The sequence below is a fragment of the Natrix helvetica genome (assembly GCF_964273705.1).
Source record: "Natrix helvetica genome assembly, chromosome: 7".
Lineage (NCBI taxonomy): Eukaryota > Metazoa > Chordata > Lepidosauria > Squamata > Natricidae > Natrix > Natrix helvetica.
Window position 1 is genome coordinate 73,417,443 of NC_138558.1, and position 26,082 is coordinate 73,443,524.

The 26,082-nt window shown below is 43.4% G+C and overlaps 1 protein-coding gene across 3 annotated transcripts in view; it reads right to left on the reverse strand.

The window, feature by feature from the left end:
• Nucleotides 1-903: 903 nt before the first annotated feature.
• Nucleotides 904-26,082, reverse strand: part of SMIM14 (small integral membrane protein 14) — a 37,442-nt gene continuing 12,263 nt past the window's right edge. For all 3 annotated transcript variants that reach the window (XM_081959051.1, XM_081959052.1, XM_081959050.1), the window contains 4 exons: nucleotides 19,884-19,989; nucleotides 12,031-12,079; nucleotides 4,837-4,985; nucleotides 904-3,020 (listed from right to left, as the gene is read on the reverse strand). In XM_081959051.1, coding sequence (XP_081815177.1) covers nucleotides 2,988-3,020; nucleotides 4,837-4,985; nucleotides 12,031-12,079; nucleotides 19,884-19,958 — 306 coding nt within the window. In that variant the 5' untranslated portion in view covers nucleotides 19,959-19,989 and the 3' untranslated portion in view covers nucleotides 904-2,987. The remainder of the gene's footprint in view (nucleotides 3,021-4,836; nucleotides 4,986-12,030; nucleotides 12,080-19,883; nucleotides 19,990-26,082) is intronic.

Below are 26,082 nucleotides of genomic sequence, written 5' to 3' on the forward strand. Positions count from 1 at the left end.
GCTCCAGAGCATAAGATGCCCCTTAGTTTTTGGAGAAGAAAACAAAAAAATATTCATCTGCCTAGCGTCCTTAGCCTGGTCAGTTTCAGCACATTAATTCTCTGGCTGTGAGCACACATCCTCAATGGGGATGATAAACAGCTTCAAAAGCGCAGCTAATAGTTGGAGGGAACTTCAGTGAGTAAAGCAGGAGACGGGTGGAAGCGGTAAGACAAGGGCACGAAGCTGTTCTGGGTTACCAATTTAGGCTCCATGCGACACGTGTTCAGCTTGCAATTGCTCCATGTGAGACCCGTTCAAGGTTGCGGGGATCGCCAAGGGATATCGGTGCCAATCGCTGCCCGAAAATGCGATGCGCAGATGCCAAAAACGGGGCATGTGGAGGCCTAAAATGCGATGCGCAGAGGCAGAGATTGGCAGCAATGTGCTCTGGTGATCCCCACAGCCTTAAACAGGTCTCAAACAGAGGCTGAAAATGTGAGGCACAGAGGTCAAAAATGCAAGCCACGGAAGGAGCGATGATCTGCGCAGCCTGGAACAGCGACAAGCAGAGGCCAGCGGGTGGGGGCAGCTACATTCAGAGACACACTCAATTTTTCACCCTCTTTTAGGGGCGGAAAGAAGTGTGTCTTATACTCCAAAAAATACGGTACTCTCACTGAGCAGATCAACAGACTAAACTCAGGATTTGGCTGCCCTGACGGTTCGGAAACTTTTTAAGACACAGAACTTTGCATAACTTTACACTGGAACTGTATTCACCTTGCATTGTCCTTGATAGTAATTCAAGGAATTTTAAAAATGCAGCAGGAAGGCTACCTTAAATTCACAAGAATGCAAATTTTCACAAGGCTTTTCGGTTTCCTTGGCTCTTTGGGCACGTTATCTCACCGAAAGTCCAGTTTGAAGAAGCCAAAGGTGTCAGCCTTCAAGCCACTTTACACCTCACGCGTTCTGTCACTAACAGAATTACACTTGGAACCAAGTGAAGGCTACAGATAGAACCGTGATTTTGAATTCTGTGGAGAGAGAGGGGTTTTTGCATCCTGGTTAGCTTCGATAACCAAACATGAAGCATTTTAAATGGCTCAGCACCAGGGGTGGGATTCAGCCGGTTCAGACCAGTTCGAGTGAACTGATAGCTCCAACAATCAGCCGGCCCCTGAGCTATACTGACCTATATTTCCTTTGTTTGAAGCCCAGCTGATCGCAGAGCAGATTCCCCCACCTTGGCTGTTTTACTCACTGGGGCTGTTTTTAAGTTTTTCACCTGTTTTTAAATGCACTTTGTGCGCGCACTCAGCAAGCCGGTTGTTACACTGGTTGAATCCCACCACTGCTCAGCACCCAGAAACACCGAATCTGTAGGTGATTCTGTATTCCCAGACTGTTATTTATGTCCTTCTGTTGCTTCATGATGCAGGTAATAATTTTAATTCCTGGAAATAACCTTCTATTTGTAGAAGCTATTTGCAAAGTAAAAAAAAAACCTACACATTCCCTTCCCAAAATCACAAGTACGCTCACAAATGGGGAGAATAAATGTTTGCTCCCTGTATTTTGGGGGAGACTCTTAAGTATCTGAAATGATTGGTAACGCACAGAACATTCAATTTTAAAAATGGCAATCACTCAAGCAAACCTAAACGTTTGGGTTTTTTTTTTATGGGCGAACTGTTGGCAACTGGCAGATGCTCTTGTCGATTTCCATTCGTAGAAAGAACAGTGTTTTCAGTATGAAACTTTCCCTGCAAACCTAGGTTAACACTAATTCATAGATTTGGGAAAGTCAATCTGCGCCCACACACACACACATTCCAGGAATGTCGTCGTTTAATTTCAAGTGAACTTTCCCGTAATGGAATAATTCAATGTTTGTTTTTCAAAACTGATCTTAAGGTTGTAGCAGTAGCTATTTCACTCTGTAATTTACCATGCTATAAGAGTGGGCTGTCTTTTTAGAACTAGAAGACATGATGTCATCTCTGTGGGCTTCAACCTACTGGTAGACGTCAACTCCCAGAATTCTGAGAGTTGAAGTTCACAAGTTTTAAAATTGCCAAGGTTGGAACTTCCCTGGTTTTGATCCTTTTTTAGGAAAGACTATAACATCAACAGGTTGAGCTTCATAGAAGCTTAACATGCCAATTTTGCTTCTTATTTCTAAAAGGCAGACCACTCAAAATCTGCAGTTTTGGCAAATTCTGTGCTGTGGCCTCATGATAGAAAGTGTTTGGTTGTGTCAGTGTTCCATCGACATTTGAATAACATGTAAAAAATGTGTTAACCTAATGCAATCCAGAAGTTGATTTTGACCGCGGAAGCTTTTAAGCAATTGCAGTGAAGGAAAAACGTTGTATAAGAGTGGGACTAGTTTTCAATGTAAATTTTAATTATTCAGGCTTTATTTGTTATCTTCCTTCCTTCCTCTCTCCTCCCTCCCCTCCCCCTAAATAAACTGTTTCATTGATAAAACTATAACTAGTTTACATCAGCTTTCTTAATGTGAAATCATCTGGATTGTTGACTCTGCCAAGCTAGGAATACGACATAATATTCAACATATGCAAAAAGGCACTAATTGGAGAAGGCTGTAGTATATGAACTTTTTGAAAATGGACACAGTGGAAGAAACGTTTGCGGATTTCCCCCACAAAATGGGTGAAGATCACAGAGGAACTTACTGCAATTTTTAATCTCTAAATAGATAGGAAGAGAAAACCTACTAGTCTGAACAAGAGCAACTGATTATCAATAGAGAAGTTTAACTTTTTTTCTTTAAATATTGTAGTGGACATAAGTTCAACACCCATCAATGAAATGCTGTTACTTCCACCACGTTAAGTTAATCCATTTAAATGTAGCTTAAGAAATAGAAAAAGAAAATGGATATTCTATGTACAAAACAAGACCCTACTGTACAATGATAAGGAATGCTCTTTTTTTGGTCACTGAAGATTAAACTTGTTGAGTTTTTCCAGGAAACTTCAGTCCACCGGTGGAGCTGGTGGTTCTTGTCCCTGTGTGTTGAGAATATATTGAATTAGAGATTTCTGAATATTGCACAAGAGGAGGGGCTATCCACTTAAAGATCCTCATACCTCTTTATAAATTTTTATTTCAGGGAATAAAAGAAACCACAGGTAGTCTTCAATTTACAACCACAACTGAGTCACCCAGCAGACTTTCATGGCTAAGGTGGGATTAGAACTCAGGGTTTTGAATGCACCGTTTAAGAATACGTCTATTCATACATATGGGTGGCAAAGGACGGAATATAAATCTAAAAGCAGAAGACGACGGAAAGACAAGGTGATAGGTGATGATGAGAAATTGTGAACGTAAAACAAGCAATGGATGATCTTTGGAATGAATGCACAAGAAAGAGCAGGAAAGAAGAAACAAGTGAAAATAGAGGGGGGGGGGGGAAATTACTGCATGAAAAAAAATAGAATTATTTCCCAGTGAGTGACTAGAACAGGGGTGTCTAACCTTGGCAACTTTTAAGATCTGCGAACATCAACCCACAGAATTCCTCAGCCAACCGTGCTGCCTGGAGAATTCTGGGAGTTGAAGTCCACAAGTCTTAAAGTTGCCCAAGTTGGAGACCTCTGGACTAGAAAGTCAACAAAACAACAAAACAGGAGACGGGAGCTACCTGGAACAAAAGGAAAAGCATCTTATTAGTGCCAAAGAAGTTCGTGGACTTACACCAGGGGTGTCCAAACTTGGGAACTTTAAGACTTGTGGACTTCAACTCTCAGAATTCCCCAGCCAGCTCTGCTGGCTGGGGAATTCTGGGAGTTGAAGTCCACAAGTCTTAAAGTTCCCAAGTTTGGACACCCCTGACTTACACGGATGGGAAGTAATGAAAGAAGATGCTTGCTAAAACGATGACGCAAAGGCGGTTGTGCGATGTGTGTAGAATGATTGCTGCCAAAAGGAGAGGAGACATGATTGTGCGGTGTATGCAGACATAGAAAAAGCAGCAAAGAATACAGTCCAAGAGAACAAGGAAGCATCAAAAGGTAAAGGAGGAAGGGAAAATGAAGAGCTATTTAGATTGGGGGTGGGGGGAAACCCCACTGGAAAATCCAGGTAGCTAGCAAGGAGCTTTCAAGAAAATGAATGAAATGCTACTTAGAATCCTAGGCTAATCCGTTACGTTAACCAGGTTATCACCCATAAGCTGACAGGATTATTCAACCCCCCTTCTCTGTTTTCTTGAAAATCTCACAAGCCCACAAAAATTCTTCAAGATAGTCTAACCTGAATGATTTTACTAAACAGCAATGCAGTATTACGACATCCTGGAAAATAGGTCTTGCAGGTAGTCCTCGACTTACGGCCACAATTGAGCCCAAAATTTCGAGACAAATGAGACATTTGTTCAAGAGAGTTTTGCCCCATTTTCACGACATTTCCTGCCACTGTTGTTAAGCGAATCACTGCAGCTGATAGGTTAGTAGCCTGGTTGTTAAGTGAATCTGGCTACCCCGGGCTTGCCAGAAAGTTGCAAAAGGGGACCATGTGACTCCGGGACGCTGCAATGGTCGTAAGTATGAACCCGTTGCCGAGCCTCTGAATTTGGATCACGTGGCCATGGGGAGGCTGCAAAGGTCGTTAAGTGTGAAAAACGGCCCTTTTTTCAGTGCTGTTATAACTCTGAACGGTCACTAAACAAACCGTTGTAAGTCGAGGACTACCTGTATTGAACCAGTGTCGTACGAGCTACCTCGGGATGAGTGGATTAATTTTTCCTCGTATTTGTACATTTCCTTCCCGTTCTGTTATTACCCAACCAAAGAAAATAAAGGCAGCAGGAAACAGACTCACGTTATGAGGGCTCGACGGCTTTTCAGAAGAGATCGATCTCCGTAAGCTGATGGGTCTCATCAAGAACAAGACCAGTGCGATGACCAGCCAGCCAACCATGATCATTGTGACACTCATGTCGCTCTCAGCCGATGGATTTGGTCCCGGCACTAGAGAAAGGACGACAACCAGAAGGAAAGGGAGGGCAGAATTAACTTCGGACATGTCAAGAGATGATCAGCCGGGAAGGTTACCGTATTTTTTGGAGTATAAGATGCACTTCTCCCCCTCCCCCCAAAGGAGGGTGAAAATTTGGGTATGTCTTATACACTGAATGTAGCCTCGCCCACCCCCCACCCTTTGGCCTCTGCCTCCCAGCAATTTACCTCCTTGCGGGGGAAATGGAGCTAGGCAGTGTTGGAGAACCTTTTCGGCACTGAGTGCCGAAATGGGAGCATGGGTGCGTACGCGTGGAAGCACTGGAGACCAGAAGAGCAGTTCCCCGGTGTGCATGCGTGGGAGCGCCGGAAACTGGAAGAGCAGTTTCCTGATGCGGATATGCACGCTGGGAAGCTAAGCTTCTGGTTTCCGGTGTGCGCATGCGTGCCGGTCACCTGGTCTTCTTCATGCATGCACGAAGACCAGCTGGCCAGAACATGCCCGGAGAGATCCCTCTGTGTGCCACTTCCGGCACTCGTGCCATCGGTTCGCCATCATGGGGCTATGGCAATCCCTGCCATCTGAAACAGCTGATCATCAGGAGGCCCCTGCTAAAACTGAAAGTGAAAGTGAAATGGGCTGTTTGCTGCAAGAGGGCAAATTGCTGGAAGGCAGAGGCAGATTTTTTCCCCTTGTGCTAATCAGGCAGTTTGCTGTTTGCTGCAAGGAGGTAAGTCAATAACTATAAATGCCTATAGAACGTTCAAATTATTAGACTTATTTTTTAAAGACTGCTTTATTATTGTTCTAGACGACTTAACAAAATGAAGAAGCTTTTTTAAAATAAATGCTTGCTCTGAAGAGGCCCAGTGCTGTTGTATCTTCTTTTCAATAGCAGAGAATAACTATACTTCCAGAAAGCCACATCAATTTTAACAGCACCTGTACAAGTATAGTCTGAAATGTAACACCGCAAACAGTGTATATTGTCTGTACTGTTTGCTGTTTGTTGCAAGGAGGCAAATTGCTGGGAGGCAGATTTTCCCTCCCTTGTTTTCCTCCCCCAAAGCTAGGTACGTCTTATACTTTGGAGCATCTTCTACTCAGAGAAGTACGGTAGTTTGGGGTAGGGCAGAATTGTGAATCTGACAGAGTACTGACATAGTGCTAGGTTCTTGTCTAGACTTCTTGGGTGCTAAACAGGTGGACAGGAGTTGAACATCAGCAATTGGATAACGTAACTCCTCATCCTAAAATAATTCATGCCCCCCCCCCCTGCCTAATCATCAGGATTCCGTGCCTCCAGGCATGACCATGAAGTCCTGCTGGCTGAGGGATTCTGGGAGTTGAAGTCCACCAGTCTGCAAGTGGCCAAGGTTTGGAGACCCTTGCCCTGGGGCAGAAGGCTGAGGGTCCAACCAGCATACCTGAGAACAAATAAATCCCGAGAGAAAGGAAATATTTCCTCAAATGCTGTTTCATATATGCCCTTAATCAGCTCCAATAGAATCCATTGAGGACCTGTACACAGCACGAGTCAAAAAGAGGGCTGTGAAAATATCTACAGACCCCTCCTCACATCGTGGACATAAATTGCTTCAACTCCTACTCTCAAAATGACACTATAGGGCACTGCACACCAGAACAACTAGACACAAGGACAGTTTTGCCCCGAATGCCATCACTCTGCTTAACAACTAATCCCCACAACACTGTCAAACTATTTACTAAGACTGTAGTACTATTATTTTCTTATCCTTCCTAATACCTATCTCCTCCCACTTATGACTATAAGCATGTTGCTTGTATTTTTACAATTCATATTGTTCGATTGTTTCCTAGTATGATTTGATTGCTTATTAGTATCCTATGACTATCACTAAAGTTGCATCATTTTATTCTTGATGAATGAATTTTATTCTCCTTAGGTTACCAAAGAGAGCATATGTACCAAAAACAAATTCTTGTGTGGCCAATCTCACTTGGCCAATAAAGAATTCTATTCTATTCTATTCTATTCTATTCTATTCTATTCTATTCTATTCTTTATTCTGATATTCTATTCTAAATTCTATTCTATTCTAAACTTCATTCTATTCTAAACAAAAAGAAAAAGTTACTTCAGAGAAAGTGTGATCAAGATTTCACTAGAAGTTATACAAATTGCTGAGATAGATTTAATTTTTCATGCTAAGAAACAACAAAGTGTGTAACCTTAGCAATGTGCTTAATGTCAGGACAGACATTACGTCAAACACCCAGCTGCCCTTAATAACAGTCTGGCTCTAGACAGCTTCCTGGTTGGGAAATTTTGGGCGTTGAAGTCCACCCACCGCAAACTTGCCAAGAAACACGGCTCTAAAGAATGGAAAGGGAACTGGCCCAATCATTTTGAGATTTCCGTCTGTCATTCATTCATGACTTCTCCTGAGCCGTCTTTCTCTGCTATTATTTATTCTCTTATTGAAAGGACCACCGAAAGAAGTTCACCCCAACATGTTTTTGTCTTCAATCTGACATCATCCTGAGAGCAGAAGTGAATCTTGCCAGCTCCCCATAAATCTTTTTTGTTCAACTATCAAAAAAAATTCTATAGGTCCTTTGCACATCAAAAAATTCTCCCTAGTTTGCTCTTTAACTGTGAATATTCCTGAGGGAGAGGACCGGAGTGTAACATAAATACTTAAATATAATATCTGACATGATAATAGCAACAGCACTTAGACTTCTCCTGTTCAACTGAAAGTAAGACCTTCCCGGAAAATAAGTCCAATTGGGCTTTTGAGCGCATGTGCTAAAATAAGACCTCCCAGAAAATATTGCAACACAGCAGCAGCCCAGAGGTGACTACACTCACTGCCTCCTACACCTCAAAAATAATAAGACCTCCCTGAAAATAAGGCCAAGGGCTTATTGCGGGGGTCAAAAGGAAATAAGACCCTGTCTTATTTTCGGGGAAACACGGTATGTACCGCTTCACAGTGCTTTCCAGCCCTCTCTAAGCGGTTTAGAGTCAGCCTCTTGCCCCCAATAATCTGGGTCCTCATTTTACCGACCTCGGAAGGATGGAAGGTTGAGTCAATCTTGAGTCTGGTGAGATGCAATCTGCCAAATTGCAGGCAGCCGTCGATCAGCAGAAGAAGCCTGCAGTACTGCACTCTAACCACTGCTCAGCACAATCAATACAATACCTGACATGATATCCTACAGGTTTCCACCCCCCCGAAAAAAAAAACTCTTGATCTATTTATTTATTTATTCCTGGAATCTTTTCCCTGAAGTAGCTCTTCATGCCGAGAGGAGCAGATTACGACACCTCCCCCCCCCCAACCTGTCTCTTGATAATTCTTTTAGCTTTACTCCCAGGATTAATATCACACAAATCTTAGTCACAATCCACACTCAAGACTGAGATTAATCACTATGTGGGTTGTGAACCACAAGCAGCCGGCCGCTTTCGCACTTCACCTTGGTTGACTTTCAACTGAATAATCTGTCGATCTGGAAGAACCTACAATCCCATCTGTCAAACTTTGCAGGGCCCTGTTTTCTCTTCCTTCCATGCCTTCCTCCTGCTAGCTCCATCTTCCCCAACTCTGGTGGTAAATTACAGCTGCAATCCCCAATGCATCTGGAAGTGATCAGGTTGGCTTGGAGAAAACTGAGCTAGCTAGTCAATAGGACGTCTTATATTGATGTGCAAGCAAGATGACTTTGTCTTAATTCCAGCATCGTGGCCAACCAGTCATGTCATTTCATATCGGCAGCCACAAATTGTATTTTTGTCCTGTGGATGAGATGCTTAATAGGATGCGATGTCCAAATGAAATTATGTAAAGTTATAATTATTATTTTTTATTATTGATCTTACTATAAGTATCATAAACAGCTTAAAAACAAGGCAACTTAGTCTTAAATCTTCATAATAACTTTCTCCTAGCTCAGGGGTCAGCAAGCTTAAACACTCAGAGCCATTTCGACCTGTTTCCCACAGAAAACACCGGGATCCACAGAACTAACACATGTAGTTGAATTAAAGGTTCTGTTTTCGTTCTGAATTTTTTTCTTTTCTTGGATTTATCTATAGTTGGCCTACTGGGGGTTCAAAAAGCTCAATAAATCGTATGGCAGCAGGTATCACACATTGGCGATTGTGGTGCAAATTTTGAGCAACAGGGAGCCGCATCAGAAGGATGAAAGAGCCACATGCGGCTCAAAAGCCATGGATGGCTGACGACTGCCCTAGCTGATCAATTAATCTATTAAAATGATTAAAATTGCAACTATGTTGCAACCCAAAAAAAACCCTTTAATTTATTTAGATTGATGGTATTAAAAAATGCTGCTGGAAGAGATTGCCATATGTAGCCCTAAAACAAATACTAATTTATAACTGAAGTGAGGATTTATCAGTGTCCTTTGAAAAGAGACTGGACAAAGCAATGTTCTCTTCCACACTCCACAAATGTCAGCCCCTACTTGAATGTGCTGGTACTTCTACGTTATTAAACAAAATATAGATAGTAATACAAAAGCACATGCTAAGACTGCTTTGTCAGTTATTAGCCAGAGAAATGGGCTGCTGAAAACTGCCCCCTTAGTAACCAACAAGACATTTGGATAAGTAATGCAGCAAAACCAAACAAAATTGAATACCAGAAATGAAATATACATATTAAAAAAAAACGGGGTGTCAACATTTTAAGCATTCATTCAGTTTCTTTCTGAACGCAAAATGTCGACCTCATAGCAGTTTGCAGATTCCAAAGCAGACATATCCTGCATAACAGCTCTTTTAATGAAAAGACTATTTGTCAAAAGTATGAATGAGGCTTTCAGCTTTACCGAGCAAAGGTATTAGTTCGTGGCATGCTTCATGGGGGAAAAGAAAGAAAGTCAGTCAGTCATAGCAGGAAATAACAGTACTTGAATAGCAGGGTATTTTTCCTCCCAGCTCTTAAGTATGCTAAACATCTTATGCAGAAATAGGAATACATGTGTGTGTCCACAAAACATCATTACCGTTCATATGTGTGTACTACATTGTTCATATTTGTGATGTGTCTGAACTTATAGGAGGAGAGTGCATTAGATTATGGAACTTAAAAAAATCAGGTATCTGGGAGTAACTTTCCCGACTATCACATTTTATTTAAAGGCCTAAATGTGGTATCACATGCATCTAATATATCTGTTTTCTAAAGCAATCCTACCCTGGAACGTCTTCTCGCCTTCTTTATACTTCTTGGGATGATAAGAGTTTCCAAATTTATTTGGGAGGGGGGGGGGGAAGGTTGGAACATGAACAATTCAGGAATTGCTAACATATGGTGTGTTTTTCTCCCAGTTGCTTCTTGGGACAGTCTGAAAGCAAAAATTAATGACAGAGACAGAGACACACACACAGAGAATGAGAAAATGAGACAGAGAATGAGAGAGAGAGAGAAACAGAGAGAGAGAGAGAGAGAGAGAGTCAGACAGAGAGAGAAAGAGAGAGAACTGCATGTCTTAACTTCTGTGGCAGACAAAGATGATTTTCAAACCTGACTCCTTTATTTGTAATAGCAGAACGGACATCATTCTGACATCAGCTGAACCACAATCCGGTGACTTTGTCTACAAATTGTTAAATATCCATCAGGGAGCAAAGGAATGACAGAAGAATGAGTCAGAGGCAAACAACAAGCAGACCATAATTTATTAACACAATAATTATAATGGATTATTCTGGTTATATAGCAACTGGGCCTTTGCGCAAATGCGGGTTGTGGGCCAGGGACGCCCTGCCCTGGACCGACAGTCCCAACTCAGTCACTCATGCCCTAGTCACTTCCCGACTTGACTATTCCAACGTGCTCTACATGGGGCTGCCCTTGAAGAGCATCCGGAAGCTCCAGTTGGTGCAAAATGCAGCGGCTCGGATGGTTTTGTGAAGACCCCAGTGTGCCCATGTATCACCTCTCCCGCGGGAGCTGCATTGGCTTCCAATTTGCTTCCAGGTGCAATTCAAGGGGGCAGTTGTCACCTTTAAAGCCCTTCATGGCTTGGGACCAGGTGATCTGAGGGACTGTCTCTTGCCAGTCACATCTGCCTGACACACCAGAGGAGGGAGGCAGGGAATGCTCCAGGCCCCATCCCCGAGGGTGATACACCTGGTGGGACCCAGAAGAAGGGCCTTCTCAGTGGTGGCTCCCTCTCTCTGCAACATCATTCTCCCAGAGATTAGAATGGCCCCCACTCTGACACTCTTCCAGAAGGCGCTGAAGACCTGGTTCTGCCAGTGGGCCAGGGGAACGCAGAGTGCGATGGAGCCCATTAAATCGAGTGATCGGCGATCACCGGGGCAGGGTGTGTATGTGGGAGGTGGAGATTGATTTTGTTATATTGTACTATATTAATTTATTTGATCCTTTTTGTTAGTTTTTATTGTTTTAAATGTGGTTTTATATTCTGTAAGCTAACTTGAGTCGCCATGGGTGAACAGGCGGCAATACAAATGAATGAATGAATGAATGAATGAATGACCCACCTCAGCCAGAGAAATTGAAATAGGATGTTTTAAAGAGGAAGGGGAGAAAGAAAGAGGAAGGGAGGCAGGGAAAGAAGGAAGGAAGGAAGGAAGGAAGGAAGGAAGAAAGGAAGGAAGGAAGGAAGGAAGGAAGGAAGGAAGGAAGGAAGGAAAGACCCGCCTCAGCCAGAGAAACTGAGGAAACAGTTTCCAATCTTTGCTTAATATAACGTACTGTATTAAGCAATGTACTTTTTTCCAGATTAATCATAGCCAACAGGATGCCTGCCTTAATCAGAACAAGGACAAGACAAAAGGCGAGGTGTGCAGATACAATTTTGGCTTATCTACACTGGCTTGTGTAATGTATTTGTTCCTCAATTATCATGTTTTGCATTGCAACCACCTAGTCCAGGGGTGTCCAAACTTGGCAACTTTAAGACTTGTGGACTTCAACTCCCAGAATTCCCCAGCCAGCTCTTAAAGTTGCCAAGTTTGGACACCCCTGACCTAGTCACAGTAACTATTCTTGCCTTCCAATTACTTACGTTCCTGAAGACATTCCGTATCCGTGCAGTAGGACTGAGATTGCCGTAACTGAAACGAAGACAAGGATACAAGAAGTTCAATTACATTTCACCAGCTTGTTGGACAATTCCCAAACACTAAAAATACACCGGAGAGTTAAATGGCATTGATAAAAAATCCATTTAGTCTGTAAAAACAGCTCTGGTACATCTGATTCCGTAAGCTCCTAGGAACTGTGGTCGCTCACAGAAATGTAGATAATATTCATCATATTTTTCCATCGTCATATATTCATAATATTCCATTGAGGACCTGTATGCTGCACGAGTCAAAAAGAGGGCTGTGAAAATATCTACAGACCCCTCACATCCTGGATATAAATTCTTTCAACTCTTACCCTCAAAATGACGCTATAGGGCCCTGCACACCAGAACAACTAGGCACAAGGACCGTTTTTCCCTGAATGCCATCACTCTGCTAAACAACTAATCCCCACAACACTGGCAATAATTTACTAAGACTGTATTACTATTCTTCTTCTCTTCCTTCCTAGTATCTATCTCTCTCCACTTATGACTATAACCATGCTGCTTGTCTCTTTCAATTTATATTGTTTTTATTTGTCACCTAGTACAATTTGATAGCTTATTAGTAACCTTGACTATCACTAAGTGTTGTATCTTTTTATTCTTGATGAATGTATTTTATTCTCCTGATATACACTGAGAGCCTATGCACCAAAGAGAAATCCCTTGTGGGTCCAATCACACCTGGCCAATAGAAAATTCAATTCAATTCAATTCTACTCAACTCTACTCTACTCTTCTATTCTATTCATTTAATTCCTATGCTATTTTTTATTATTCTATTCTATTCTACTCTTATATTCTATCCTATTCATTTACTTCCTATTCTATTCTTCTATTCAATTCATTTACTTCCTATCCTATCCTATCCTATTTTATTCTATCCTATCCTATCCTGTCCTGTCCTATCAGAATTTCTCGCGATTTATAGCAGAGCTAGTGACAACTTTCGGAGAAATCTGACATTGGCCAATAAAGCTGAAAACCGACATAAAGCTGAAAACCGACATAAATTGTGCTTTCTAAACATGCAAGTTTATTGCTACACATAATTGGAAACTTTAGGACAGGGGTGTCCAAACTTGGGAACTTTAAGACTTGTGGACTTCAATTCCCAGAATTCCCCAGCCAACCGGGGAATTCTGGGAGTTGAAGTCCACAAGTCTTAAAGTTCCCAAGTTTGGGCACCCTTGCTCTAAATAAACCGACTGCAGCTGTCATAAATATCCATTTCACGGTATCTGGTTCCTGAATGATGAGATATGCAAAGCTGAGTTTTAAATTGAATCAGATATTGCACTGATTTTGCAAAAGCAATGGAGAAGCACCCGTTCTCCGTTCTTCCGTCTTGCACTAACAGCTTATCACTTTAAAAAAAAAGGTTAACAAACCCTAACCCTTTTTGGGGGGAGGGGATTCTGCAACAGCAACAGGATGCATAAGTTACAGACACACAAGCCCTTGTTGTAATTTTTTTATCGCTCAGTCCATTTCTAAAGCACTGCAATTGTGCAAATGCAGAGTGTGCGGGATTGTTCTGACCGAGGCTTCCCAGGAGCCTGAAGCAAACTCCTTGCCCCGACAAATATCCCTTTTATTAATTTCCTGAGAATTCTGCTCCTTCACATCCAGCAAAGTCTTTCAAGGGAGGATATACAGCCACAAACCTTATCTGGCTTGGAGAGCTGCCAGGCCGATATCTGCAAAACTTTGCAAGGAGTCTCGGAGAGTCACAAACCAATTAAGCGAAGCACCGTAATTGTCTCCTGCAAACTCCACTCCCCCGTCGCTCCTCTTTTATTTCCTCGGGAGAGGCCATTCATCGTCCACCTGTGGCCTTACTCCCAAGTGGGCCCTTGTTCTTTAGCTGATCCCTTCGTCTGGCAACTCTGCGCATGCGCACACTGGGAACAGGCTCCAGCTGTTCTTCTGCCTCACTGCTGTCTGACTCCTAAGGCAGCTGGTAACTGGCATACGGCTCTGTCTAATTCCCTCTCTGCCTCCGACATAGAGCCCTCCTCAGAGACTCCCCCAGACTCCAGGACTGGCCCAGGTTCCTCCCCAACCTCCTCACTGTCCGACTCTACTGCCAGTGCTGCTGGCCTCTGGCGGGCCACAGCAGACAGAGAGGAGAGTGAGGGTGCGATCCTGCGTGTAAAAAGAAAAATATTTTGCTAAGCAAAGAGGCCCCTTAAAAAATAAAATACAGAGCACCCGAGCCAATTCTCTATTGTTGAAGGAAAATAAAAACAAAAGCAAGAAAACTCTGCATGGATGTGTTTATGAAGTCCCTAGAAAAGGAGCCTGACTTTTTGTTGCTTCTAATGAGTCCATAAACAGATTGTACCTTGCTGTGTGTGCGTGTGTGTCTGTTTAAACAAAAGAGGGCAATATTAATATAAATGTAAGCTGATGGAAAGCCATATGGCTGCATTAGCAACCTCTCTGGAGAGCTCCTTTCATCTATTACATTCGGATCCTTCATTTATTACATTCGGATGCTTAATACCAACATCATGATCATCAGGCAGAATCCAATTGTGCTCTTGGGAATTAAGAAGCTGAAATTAAATCATAGCACTTGCGTTCTGCAGCGACTATAGTAAGATCGGAGATGGTAGGCCCCCGTCTTCTGAATGAGCAGAACCATCCATCGGAAAAAAAAACCTTAGTAAACTTAGACCAGGTTTTTTCGTAGTGTTTTAGTGTAAAAGATATCCTCTCCAGAGAAAAACGTGCCATATTTGGAATTTTATAGCTCGGAATCATTTATACACTTGAATTCTTCTGTTTGAAGAGTGTGGCGCGGTGGTCTAGAGGTGGGGCTGTCGCCTCACGATCAGGAGGTTGTGAGTTCGACCCTAGATAGAGGCAGGTATCTCTCTCTCTCTGGGCACGATGAGAATGTATCTGCTGATCAAAACTCCGCATTGGCAACAAGGAGGGCATCCGGCCAGTAAACACTCTGCTAGCTCCATTCGGTTTATTTTTATTTGTTTATTTGTTTGTTTTGTCAAGGATGTATAAGATAATGGACTTAAGTATATACAAGATTAGGAGTACATGAAATGGATACGAATAAATGGGGTTGTTAGGAGAGGGATGGTAGGGATGTTGGTGAGCTTTATGAACGCCCCTTACAGACCTCTTAGGAATGGGGTGAGGTCAACAGCAGACTTCACCCCGCAAGGAATTATGCGGTCGTTAAAAGGAGCTGGTAAAAATTCTCATGTTTGGAGTATATTCAAAGATTTCCCAAGAATTCTTAAGTTTAGGAAATTTAAGTTTATCATTAGGGTAAGGCAGGGGTGTCCAAACTTGACAACTTTAAGACTTGTGGACTTCAACTCCCAGAATTCCCCAGCCAGCTGGGGAATTCTGGGAGTTGAAGTCCACAAGTCTTAAAGTTGTCAAGTTTGGACACCCCTGGGGTAAGGAATTTATTTTTTTCTTTTAAGGACCGGGCCATCCCTTGCTTCAGGATGAGGACTGAGAGGAATGGAGCATTTACTGGTGGCGTTCCCAGCAGACAATCAACGCTTTGCATCTGGAGAGAAATAGCTGCCGCTACCTAGGATTGAACTCACGGCCTCCCGATTGTGAGGAGAGAGCTCCACTTTTAGGCCACCATATCACTCCACCATTAAGCATCGGCTTTAAAAAAATAAGATTGCAAAGTTGAAATAACACATAGACAAGCAGGATTTGAGCTCCCCCTTCTGGACACGGTCATCTTCAAGACAAATACAGATTGTCCTCAACTTATAACAGCTCCATTCAGTAACCATTAGATGTTGCAACGGCACTGTAAAAAATGACTTATGGCCGTTTTTCACACTTATGACCTTTGCAAAATTCAGGGGATCAAAATCCGGACGCTTGGCAACCGGTTCACATTTATGACCCTCGCAGTTGTCCTGGGATCACACAATCCCCTTTTGCGACCGTCTGAAAGGCGAAGTCCATAGGGAAGGCAGGTTCACTTAACAACCACGTTACTAATTTAACCACTGTGGAGATCCACTTAACAACGGTGACAATAAAGGTCGTAAAAGGGGGCAAAAGGTACTTAACAAATGTCTCATTTAATAGCAGAAATGTGGGCTCAATTGTGGCCATAAGTCCAGGAAAAGCTGTATAGTAATGTACAGGAACAGTTATCCAAGAGACTGCCAGTGTTGTGTTGGCAAGACATCAATGTGAGCTTCCAAGCAATTTTCATAGAAAAACACAAGGATTTTTCATTCTATCGATGTCACTTGAGTACTTGTGGATTAGCATAATGATAAAAAGCCTGCTTTGTTGATGACAAGGCAGGAGAACTGCTGAGGAGTGGGAGTGGGGTGGAATAAATAGCAATAAAGGAGAATATTTGTAGGTCAGGATTGAAAGGAGGGATCCTTGGTGCTCACTGAGCTTGGTTGTTTTTTTGCAGGCATTTCATAACCTGACTAGGTAACATCATCAGTGCTAGTTGAAAATTAAATCACAAGGCTGCCGCAGCTCTCAGAACACGGAATTCCTACATTTGCACCAATTTCTGCTGTGTCGATTTTTATTTTGCTATCCCAGAAATGCTAATACGATCGAAGACATTTTTTTTCTTTTTATTTTGTGTGACTTATGGAAGCCTATTTCTATTTTTTTCCCCTGCATGTGGAAAGAGGGCATAAAAGTTGAAAAGAACCCTCCACAAATATACAAGTTACCCCAAAAGGAAAATAGATTTCTCACTTTTGCAAACACCAAATATAGAGATTGCAGCCCTTGGATTTTCTTTAAATCATAAGGTAAAGGCTCCCCTCGCACATATGTGCCAGTCGTTCCCAACTCTAGGAGGCGGTGCTCATCTCTGTTTCAAAGCCGAAGAGCCAGTGCTGTCCGAAGACGTCTTCGTGGTCATGTGGCCGGCATGAGTAAACGCCAAAGGCGCACGGAACGCTGTTACCTTCCCCCCAAAGGTGGTTCCTATTTTTCTACTTGCATTTTTTACGTGCTTTCGAACTGGTAGGTTGGCAGAAGCTGGGACAAGTAACGGGAGCTCACTCCGTTACGCGGTGCAAAGGATTCGAACCGCCAATCTTTCTGATTGACAAGCTTGGCATCTTAGTCACTGAGCCATCACGTTGCTCTGTAAATCATATCCAAGCCAAAAACAACCAAACTCTGTTATGATACCAGGCCTCCTAAAAATGGTTGAAGAAGTTTAAGGACAATTGTTCCAGGTGTAGGAATGAGACAGTTAAAAGAAGAAAAGGAGAAGTCCCCTTAATCCACGAAGCGTAACTACTACAGCTTATGTGAAAACTCTCACTGCTTCATTTCTCTTTTTAAAAGTCTCATAGAAAATTACAGAAACTAGCAAGACTACTGTAGCAGAACGGCTCAGCTGCAAAAGGCGGAAGATCCGTGTCTGCCCTCCCTAAAAAAATATCTTTCCAACCAAAACCTGTTTCTTACTTTAGGTGGTAGGGGGAGTGGCTTGGTAGTTCCCAGTGTACCCCTATACTTTCCAGAGGTGCATCAATTGAAATTTACCCTGCTAATCTCACCCTGCCAACAAAAGTGCGTAGAGGCAAGGCTGTGGTTTTCCCAGTTGCAATGGATGGCTGTGAAGGTTGGACCATTAGGAAGGCTGAGCGCCAAAGAATGGAGGCCTTTGAACTCTGGTGGCTGGAGAAGACTCCTGCATTGAGTCCCTTGGACTGCAAGGCCATCCAACCGGTCAGTCCTAGAGGAGATCAACCCTGACTGCTCTTTAGAAGGCCAGATCCTGAAGAGGAGACTCAAAAGACTTTGGACACCTAATGAGAAGGAAGAAGGACTCCCTGGAGAAGAGGCTCATGCTGGGAAGGATGGAGGGCAAAAGAAGAAGGGGACGGCAGAGAAGGAGGTGGCTGGATGGAGTCACTGAAGCAGTCAATGTGAACTTAAATGGACTCCAGAGGATGGTAGAGGACAGGAAGGCCTAGAGGAACGTTCTCCATGGGGTTGTGATGGGTCGGACACGACTTTGCAACCAACAACAACAATCTCAGTGGGTAAGAGGGTGTCAGACCCTGTGCTGCCTTTCTGGAGATTAAAATGGAATTGTTTCTATGATGCGACCCCCAACTAAGCAGTATATAGATATGATATTTAAAATACCACCTTGGGAGAAAATCCAATTTACAAGACAGTGGTCCCCACATTTCCACATTGGTGGCCCCGTCTGGCACTTGGGGTGGGGTGAGGGTGTGAGTGGTAGGCATACGCATGTGGGCACAGCCCCATTGGAGAATCAGGATTTGAGTTCACTGGCTTGGTCACCCTACTCTATTATAGAATAGAATAACAGAGTTAGAAGGGACCTCGGAGGTCTTCTAGTCCAACCCCATGCTCAGGCAGCAAACCCTATACCCGTGATGGCGAACCTATGGCACGCGTGCCACAAGTGGCACGCGGAGCCATTTGTCAGGGCACGCGAGGCGCTCCTATAAAGCCCCTGGAGCCTGGGGAGGGAAAAAAAATGTAAAAATGGGGGGGGTCGTGCGTTATGCGCGCATGCGCACTGGGGGGGTCACGCGTTGCATTATGGGTGCGGCATGCCCGCACTCGACCCCCCTGCGCTCCCCCCACTTGTGGCACGCGAGCCAAAAAAGGTTCGCCATCACTGCCCTATACCATTTCAGACAAACAGTTATCCAATCTCTTCTTTAAAATTTCCAGTGTTGGAGTATTTACAACTTCTGGAGGCGTCAATTTACAACAATTCATTTGGTGACCGCTCAATGTCACAACGGCACTGAAAAAACCCGTCAGGCCTGCAGTCATCTTTTCCTTTGGATCTTTGGCCCGCCACACTTTCTATTATTTTACTATATATTTTCTATTGTGGGAAAATGGGAGGGGGGATTGTACGGAGTTAGATGATATGTAGCCATCACACAATTCTTTCTAGAAAGCCAAGATCATCCTTTGTCTCTGCACCTCTGCACCTGACCGGAACTGGATGGGTGGAACTGCCAGCATGGGAGACTGAACCATGTGATGGACTTGTGGGTGTGGGGGGCAAGATGTTGAACTTTCAACTAGGTGGGGAAAACCGGGAAGCTTTCAGATTCGGGTTTTCCCAGATGTGCCAACATGGCTCTCTTAATAAATTGGAATTTTGAGCAATACTTTGCCTTGGGCTCTGATTTAATTTTGGATGCCATTTGGATGCTACTGTTTTTTTCACACTTACAACTGTTGCAACATCCTCACATGATCAAAATTTGGATTCTCCTGGCAACTGTCCCATATTTATGACCGTCATAACGTCCCGGGTTTGTGCAATCCCCTTTTTGCGACCGTCCAACAAGCCAAATCAATAGGAAAGCCAGATTGGCTTAACCACTGCAGGGGTTCACTTTAACAACTGTGGCAAGAGAGGTCATAAAATTGGACAAAATTCGCTTAACTCTCTTGTTGAGCAACAGAAACGTTGGGCACAATTCTGGTCACAAGTCAGGGGACTATCTGTGGCTGAAAGCCTCCTTCGATAGCTGGGGGGGGGGGACAGACATACAGTTATCTATACAGATCTAGAGCAGGTGGACGTCTCTTTGTCCGTCTAGCCTTCCGTTCCTCCATCCATGCAGGAAGGTGGGAGGACTCTTCCAAGCACATTGCTGTTTGCATTTGACTGCATTGGATGGAAACTCTAAGAGGGGTTGGCTGCCCTCATCCATGCAGATTGGAACTGAAGGCTCTTCAAAGCAGCCAAGTGCACAGAACAAGACTCTAGTCCCCCAGGTTATCCTTACCAGGTTGATCAACCTCCTCATGGCGTGCTCTTGCGCGCAAATACACTCACAGGGGTCAAAGCCGCCTTCTGCCATGTTATGGATGGGCCTGGAGCGTTAAAGGACCCTAGGAGGAAACAAAAAGGGGCTGGGGTTAGTTACTTATTCAATTTGTTTCACAGTTATTTTTATTGGTTCATTCATTGATTATCCCGCTTTTATTGTTTTCAGAAGTAACTCATGGCGGCAAACATATCCAACACACTTTCCGCCTCTCATTTTCCCCATAACAACATCTTTGTGAGGTGGGTTGGGGTGCTGAGAGAGTATGACTGCCCAAGAGCACCCAGCTGGCTTTCATGGCTATGGCAGGACTAGAACTCACCATCTCTGGGTAATTAGGCCAAAGTTACCCAGCTGGTTTTCATGTCTAAGGCAGGATTGGAACTCACAATTTCCTGGTGATTGCCCACTCAGCTGGTTTTCATGTTTAAGATGGGTCTATAACCCACCATCACCTGGTGATTAGCCCAAAGTCACCCAGCCAACTTTCATGCCTAGGGTGGGACTAGAAGTCACGGTCTGTTGCTTTGTAGCCTGGTGCCTTAACCACTAGTCCAAAATGGCTCTCGGGCTGTCCAACTCATATATGGGGCAACTGGGGGGTGTAAAGCAGTGGTCACTGCTGCTCAAACTACGACCCCTGGGCCGGATACGTGCAATGAACGCTTGTGTTGCTGCAGAGAGTCTCCCCCTTCGGGGTCTTTTTGTGAGGGTCGGAGGGAGGCAGAAATTCTGACTTGGGGTCTGCTTCAGCCTCCTGGTGGGGGGCTTTGGGCGAAGGCTGGAGGGAAGAGCCACTGGTGGCAAAGAGCCAAAGGGCCTCGTTCCAGTGGGACCGCATCATGGCCTGGAACTGGCTGACCATCTCAGCCCACTGAGCCTCCAGGCGCAGGTACCTGGCCTTGCACTCCCCCAGGTCTTCCCTCTGCTTGGAAAGCTTATGCTGGTAGTCCTCAGTGAGGTACTTCTGCTGAGCCTCCTTCTCGGTCACACGGCTGTTTTGCCAACTCTTTCTCATAGTAGCCGCTTAGGTCCAGCAACTGCTTCCTGTTGGGGCCCTAAGGAGGAGCGGATGGGAGGGGAGGGGCGAATAGAGGCTGGCGAGGCGCCCCTCGACGTGAGTGACATCACGTTGGCTACACCCACCCAGTCACATGACCACCCAGCCACGCCCACCCAGCCGGTCATTAGGCAGATCATATTAGTGGTCCGTGGGATTTAAAATTATGAATTCAGTGGTCCCTGAGGTCCGAAGGTTTGGGGACCTCTGGCATAAAGCACTAAAATTCAACAAGAAACTCCCCGCCCCGCCCCATGGCAGTGACAAATACAATAATCCAAGCCCTTTGCCCATCTCTGAATCAACCTGGGGTCCCCAAACCCACTGACAGAATCATGTCTTCAAGGCCTTTCAGAACAGGAAGGAGGGGGTCAATCTAATTCATGAAGGAGCGACATTCCAAAGGAAAGGAGCCACTGCAGAGGAGGCCAAGAGACAAATAAATAAAACACAAATCAAAAAGAAAAATACAGGCTAATCCTTTAATCTGTAGTTTTTCCATGGGTGGTTTGCTAAAGCATAGCCAATGTCTAATTTTACACCTGTATCAGAGGCTCCAAAAAAATATGGGAAAAATTACACGTCAACAATCTTTATAAAAGAACAAGAACAAGTTACTTTCAGACTGTATCTATTTATTTAAGGAGTAGAAATCCTACTTCAGAGTCTGACAAACAACAACATTCTCTTTTTTTACTAGCTGTTTCCTGCCACACCTGTTTAACTAGTCTAAAACAAAGGCTTATATTAAGGTAAATACAAAAATTAGAATGGAACGTGGCGATTTTTATTGTGCAACAATTTATCGCCGAGGTTATACCTTCAAGCTTATATCAACAAAGCAATTCTTTGTTGCGAAAGTCATTTTGTGCTGAACACAATTACAGGCAGTCCTCGACTTACAACTGTCCATTGCACGACCGAAGTTACGACAGCACTGAAAACGTGATTTACGACCATTTTTCACACCAACGACGGTTGCAGCATCCCCATAGTCATGTGATCAAAATTCAGACGCTTGGCAACTGACTCACACTTATGACAGATGCGGTGTCCCCGGGGTCATGCGATCCACTTTTGTGACCTTTTGACAAGCATACCAATCGAGGAAGCCAGCGTCTGACTAACTTAAGAACTGCAGTGATTCACTTATCAGTGGCAAGAAAAGTCATTAAACGGGGCAACATTCACAACGAACTGTCTGGCTTAGCAACAGAAATTTTGGGCTCAATTGTGGTCGTAAGTCGAGGACTTACTTGCAGCCACGAACTGCCCTAAAATAATGAAACATTATCAGCAGCTTTGTCTGGGAATAGATGTTTGTTTTGCAAATATTATATACCACCTCTGCTAAATATATTGATGAAAGTAGGAAATGAGAAATTTCTCATGAGGCAGAACAAACTTTCATTAAAAACAGTATCTCTTATGGTAAGACAATGCAAATTACTTGGTTAAAACACCTCACCGTGTTGTTGATGTTTTAATAGCTTGTGCAGTGAGGTGTATATTGTGGCTGCAACTATAGACACAGACAGTTTTCATCCCACCAATATGACTGCAGCACTGAAATCATTCAACGTTTGTCCCGACCTCCTTGCCAAAATAAAATCTTAATAGAATTGGGATTAGCATCGGTCGCTTGAAATTCGAACAGCAGATGATAAAGGAAATACATTTGTCTAAGATCAAACCTCAAAAAGAACCCTAACAACATACAGGGAATCAGTTTGGTCTAGAGATTAAGGTGCTGGCCTAGAAACCAGGAAACTCTGAATTCTAGTCCCACTTTAGGCATGAAAGATAGCTGTGTGACTTTGGGCCAATAACACTCTCATTCACTCAGATGCAATTTGCATTTGAGGACATGTAGCAATCGGATGCGTTACAGAGCTGAAAATTCTGCTTGTTATAATACATTCTTCCACTTTGATCTAACCCCCCCAAAATCAGTGTCATCAACAGCAAGGCCAAAATATTGGTCAATCTTTAAGGTATCTCTTTGTTTATTTCTCTGCCACATGTGCACATACACATCCAGATGTGTCCCCATAAGACAATTCCTGCAGGTCGTGGTCAACATAGAAGGAAATTATTTTGTAGTTCAAAAAATCTGGAAAGAAATAACTTTTTAATGTCACAGGTATTTACAGATGAACAATTCCTAATACTATGCACCAACTTTCTTTTTTCTTTTTGTCTTTCTTCCTCAATTGCATATTATGCGCTAATCATTCTTTCTCATCCTTTCCAACTGGTTATACTGGTTTTTTTTTTAAAAAAAATCTATAACTGCTAGCATTTCCTTAAACCAGTCTCAAAGGGACCTTTTATCATGTGTTAAATTCAGTCTTCCAGAATGCCATTACTGATTGTTGTTAGTTGTAAAGTCATGTCTAACACATTGCCGCCTCATGGACAACGTTCCTCCAGGCCTTCCTGTCCTTTACCATCCTCCGGAGTCCATTTAAGGTCAAGCTCCCGGCAACTGCTTCAGTGACTCCATCCAGCCACCTCATTCTCTGTCGTCCCCTTCTTCTTTTGCCCTCCATCTTTCCCAGCATGAGGCTCTTCTCCATTGAGTCCTTCCTTCTCATTTGGTGGCCAAAGTCTTTGAGTTTCCTCTTCAGGATCTGGCCTCCTAAAGAGCAGTCAGGGTTGATGTCCTCTAGGACTGACCGGTTGGATGGCCTTGCAGTCTAAGGTACTAGCAGGAGTCTTCTCCAGCACCAGAGTTCAAAGGCCTCCGTTCTTTGGCCCTCAGCCTTTCTTATGGTCCAACCTTCACAGCCATCCATTGCAACTTGACTAGATACACTTTTGTTGGCAGGGTGATGTCTGCTTTTTAGGATGCTGTTTAGATTTACCATAGCTTTCCTCCCCAGGAGCAAGCCTCTTTTGATTTCTTGGCTGCAGTCCCCATCTGCCGTGATCTTGGAGCCCAAGGAAATAAAATCTGTCACTCCCTCCATTTTCCCCCCATCTATTTGCCAGGAATTGAGAGGGCTGGATAACATGATCTTAGCTTTCTTAAGGACTGAATGATTTAATGAAGCTGTGAGCCATGCCACGCAGGGCCACCCAAGACGGACAGGTCATAGTAGAGAGCTCTGACAAGGCAGTAATCCATGAAGGGCCCATTACAGGAATAAAATGCAATGGGAATTAAAAGCAAAAATAGCCAAATCAGAATGAGAAAGTTAGAAGGATAGGATACAATTCAAGGGAAGATAATAAACAAACAAACAAAGAAAGAAAGATGTCCATTACTGACCAGAGGGATTTTAATTTTCTGCAACAGCTTCTATCCATTCTTGAAAACCTTTCAGCATGTTTCAAAGCGAGTGGCAAATTATTAAAAGAATGCAGGCAGGGAAATATGTAGTCTCTGGTCATCTTTGAGAGTCAACACAGTTGCTGTTGGCTACAGCCCAGAAACTTGACAATTGTCTCAGTTTAGCCGCTGCAACTTTAGACTTGAGTTTGGGTGTGTGTGTGTTTTTGTAAGCAAGAATAAACAGGAGGACAGTCAGAAGCAATAAAGGATTGGGAAGGAAGAGGAAACAGAAAGAAAAAAGCAACTAAAACATACTGAGATTATTTTTAAAAAAGTTATCTTCCTTAAGTGGAGCTCGGTTCTTCTGTAATTATATTTATTTTTTTATAAATAACTGAAGGTGACAAAGATATCTGTATGCCCTTTTCTTGGCACAAATATAAAAGTGATTTGCTTTTGCTTTGATGATTTTTTGTAACTTTCCTGCCTAATATGGGTATCCCACATTGAAGTAGGCTGTTGGACTCTTTTAACATTTTGAGAATCATAAAATCCTAAGGCTGGAAGGGACCTTGGGAGGTCTTCTAGCCCAACTCCATGCTCAAGGTAAGAGCCTTACATCATCCAGGCCACATGGCTGTCCAATATTTTCTTGAACACTTCCAGTGATGGAGCAGCCATAACTCTGGGAAGGAAAGCTGTTCATCTGTTTAATAGTTCTCACTGTCAGGAAATTCTTCCTTATTTCCAGGGTGGCTCTAGGAGCTTCCGCCTGTTACTTCTTGTCCTGTCCTCAGGTGCTTTGGAGAATAAATCAACCTGGGACAAGCTTTCCATGATTGGAAGATGTCTCCCCTAAGCCTCCTTTTCATTAGACTACCAGGGGTGTCCAAACTTGGCAACTTTAAGACTTGTGGACTTCAACTCCCAGAATTCCCCAGCCAGCAGAGCTAACCCTAACCCAGCAGAGCTGGCTGGGGAATTCTGGGAGTTGAAGTCCACAAGTCTTAAAGTTGCCAAGTTTGGACACCCCTGGACTAAACATACTGGTTCCTTAGCAGTTCATTATACCATAATGATGTTTATGTCATTTAGGTTGCAGGCACTTATCTTTGTAGCTCTTTATGGTGGTGACCGGAATTGTTTAACCCAAGTCAGCTAACAAACAGGGAATACATGCTTAGACACACACACACACACACACACACACACACACACAGAGACAGCATATCTAAAGTCATTTTTGATGAGATGTGTGTGTCCCATGATGGCCTGTGACAAAAGACCAGTTTCAAAGTTATTCAGGCACAAGCATGTCACGGTCATATTATTTTTAAGACGCTATGCCTGATCATTTTGGAATAACTAATAAAATTATATGGTCGGTTTAAAGGGTTTGACCTCAGAATGGATGAGAAGTTATGAGCCAGGATGTTCCTTCTGAAAAGCAATAAGATTTTATCAGCGTAATAAACTTGCAACTCAACATGGACATTAAAGAGGGCTTCAACCGATTGCTCAGAGTTTTAAATGGTATAATACTAAAGGTATTAAATATTAGCAATAATTTACTCTCGTTTTTTCTGCAGTCAGGTCTGTCTCATTAGGTTTCAAGCGTTCTCTAGGGCAGTGTTTTTCAACCTTGGCAACTTGAAGATGTCTGGACTTCAACTCCCAGAATTCCCCAGCGCTGGGGAATTCTGGGAGTTGAAGTCCAGACATCTTCAAGTTGCCAAGGTTGAAAAACACTGCTCTAGGGAGCAAGGATAGCTGATGACCTCATTGAGCCCACATAAATGCATCACTTCCAAAGAATTCCA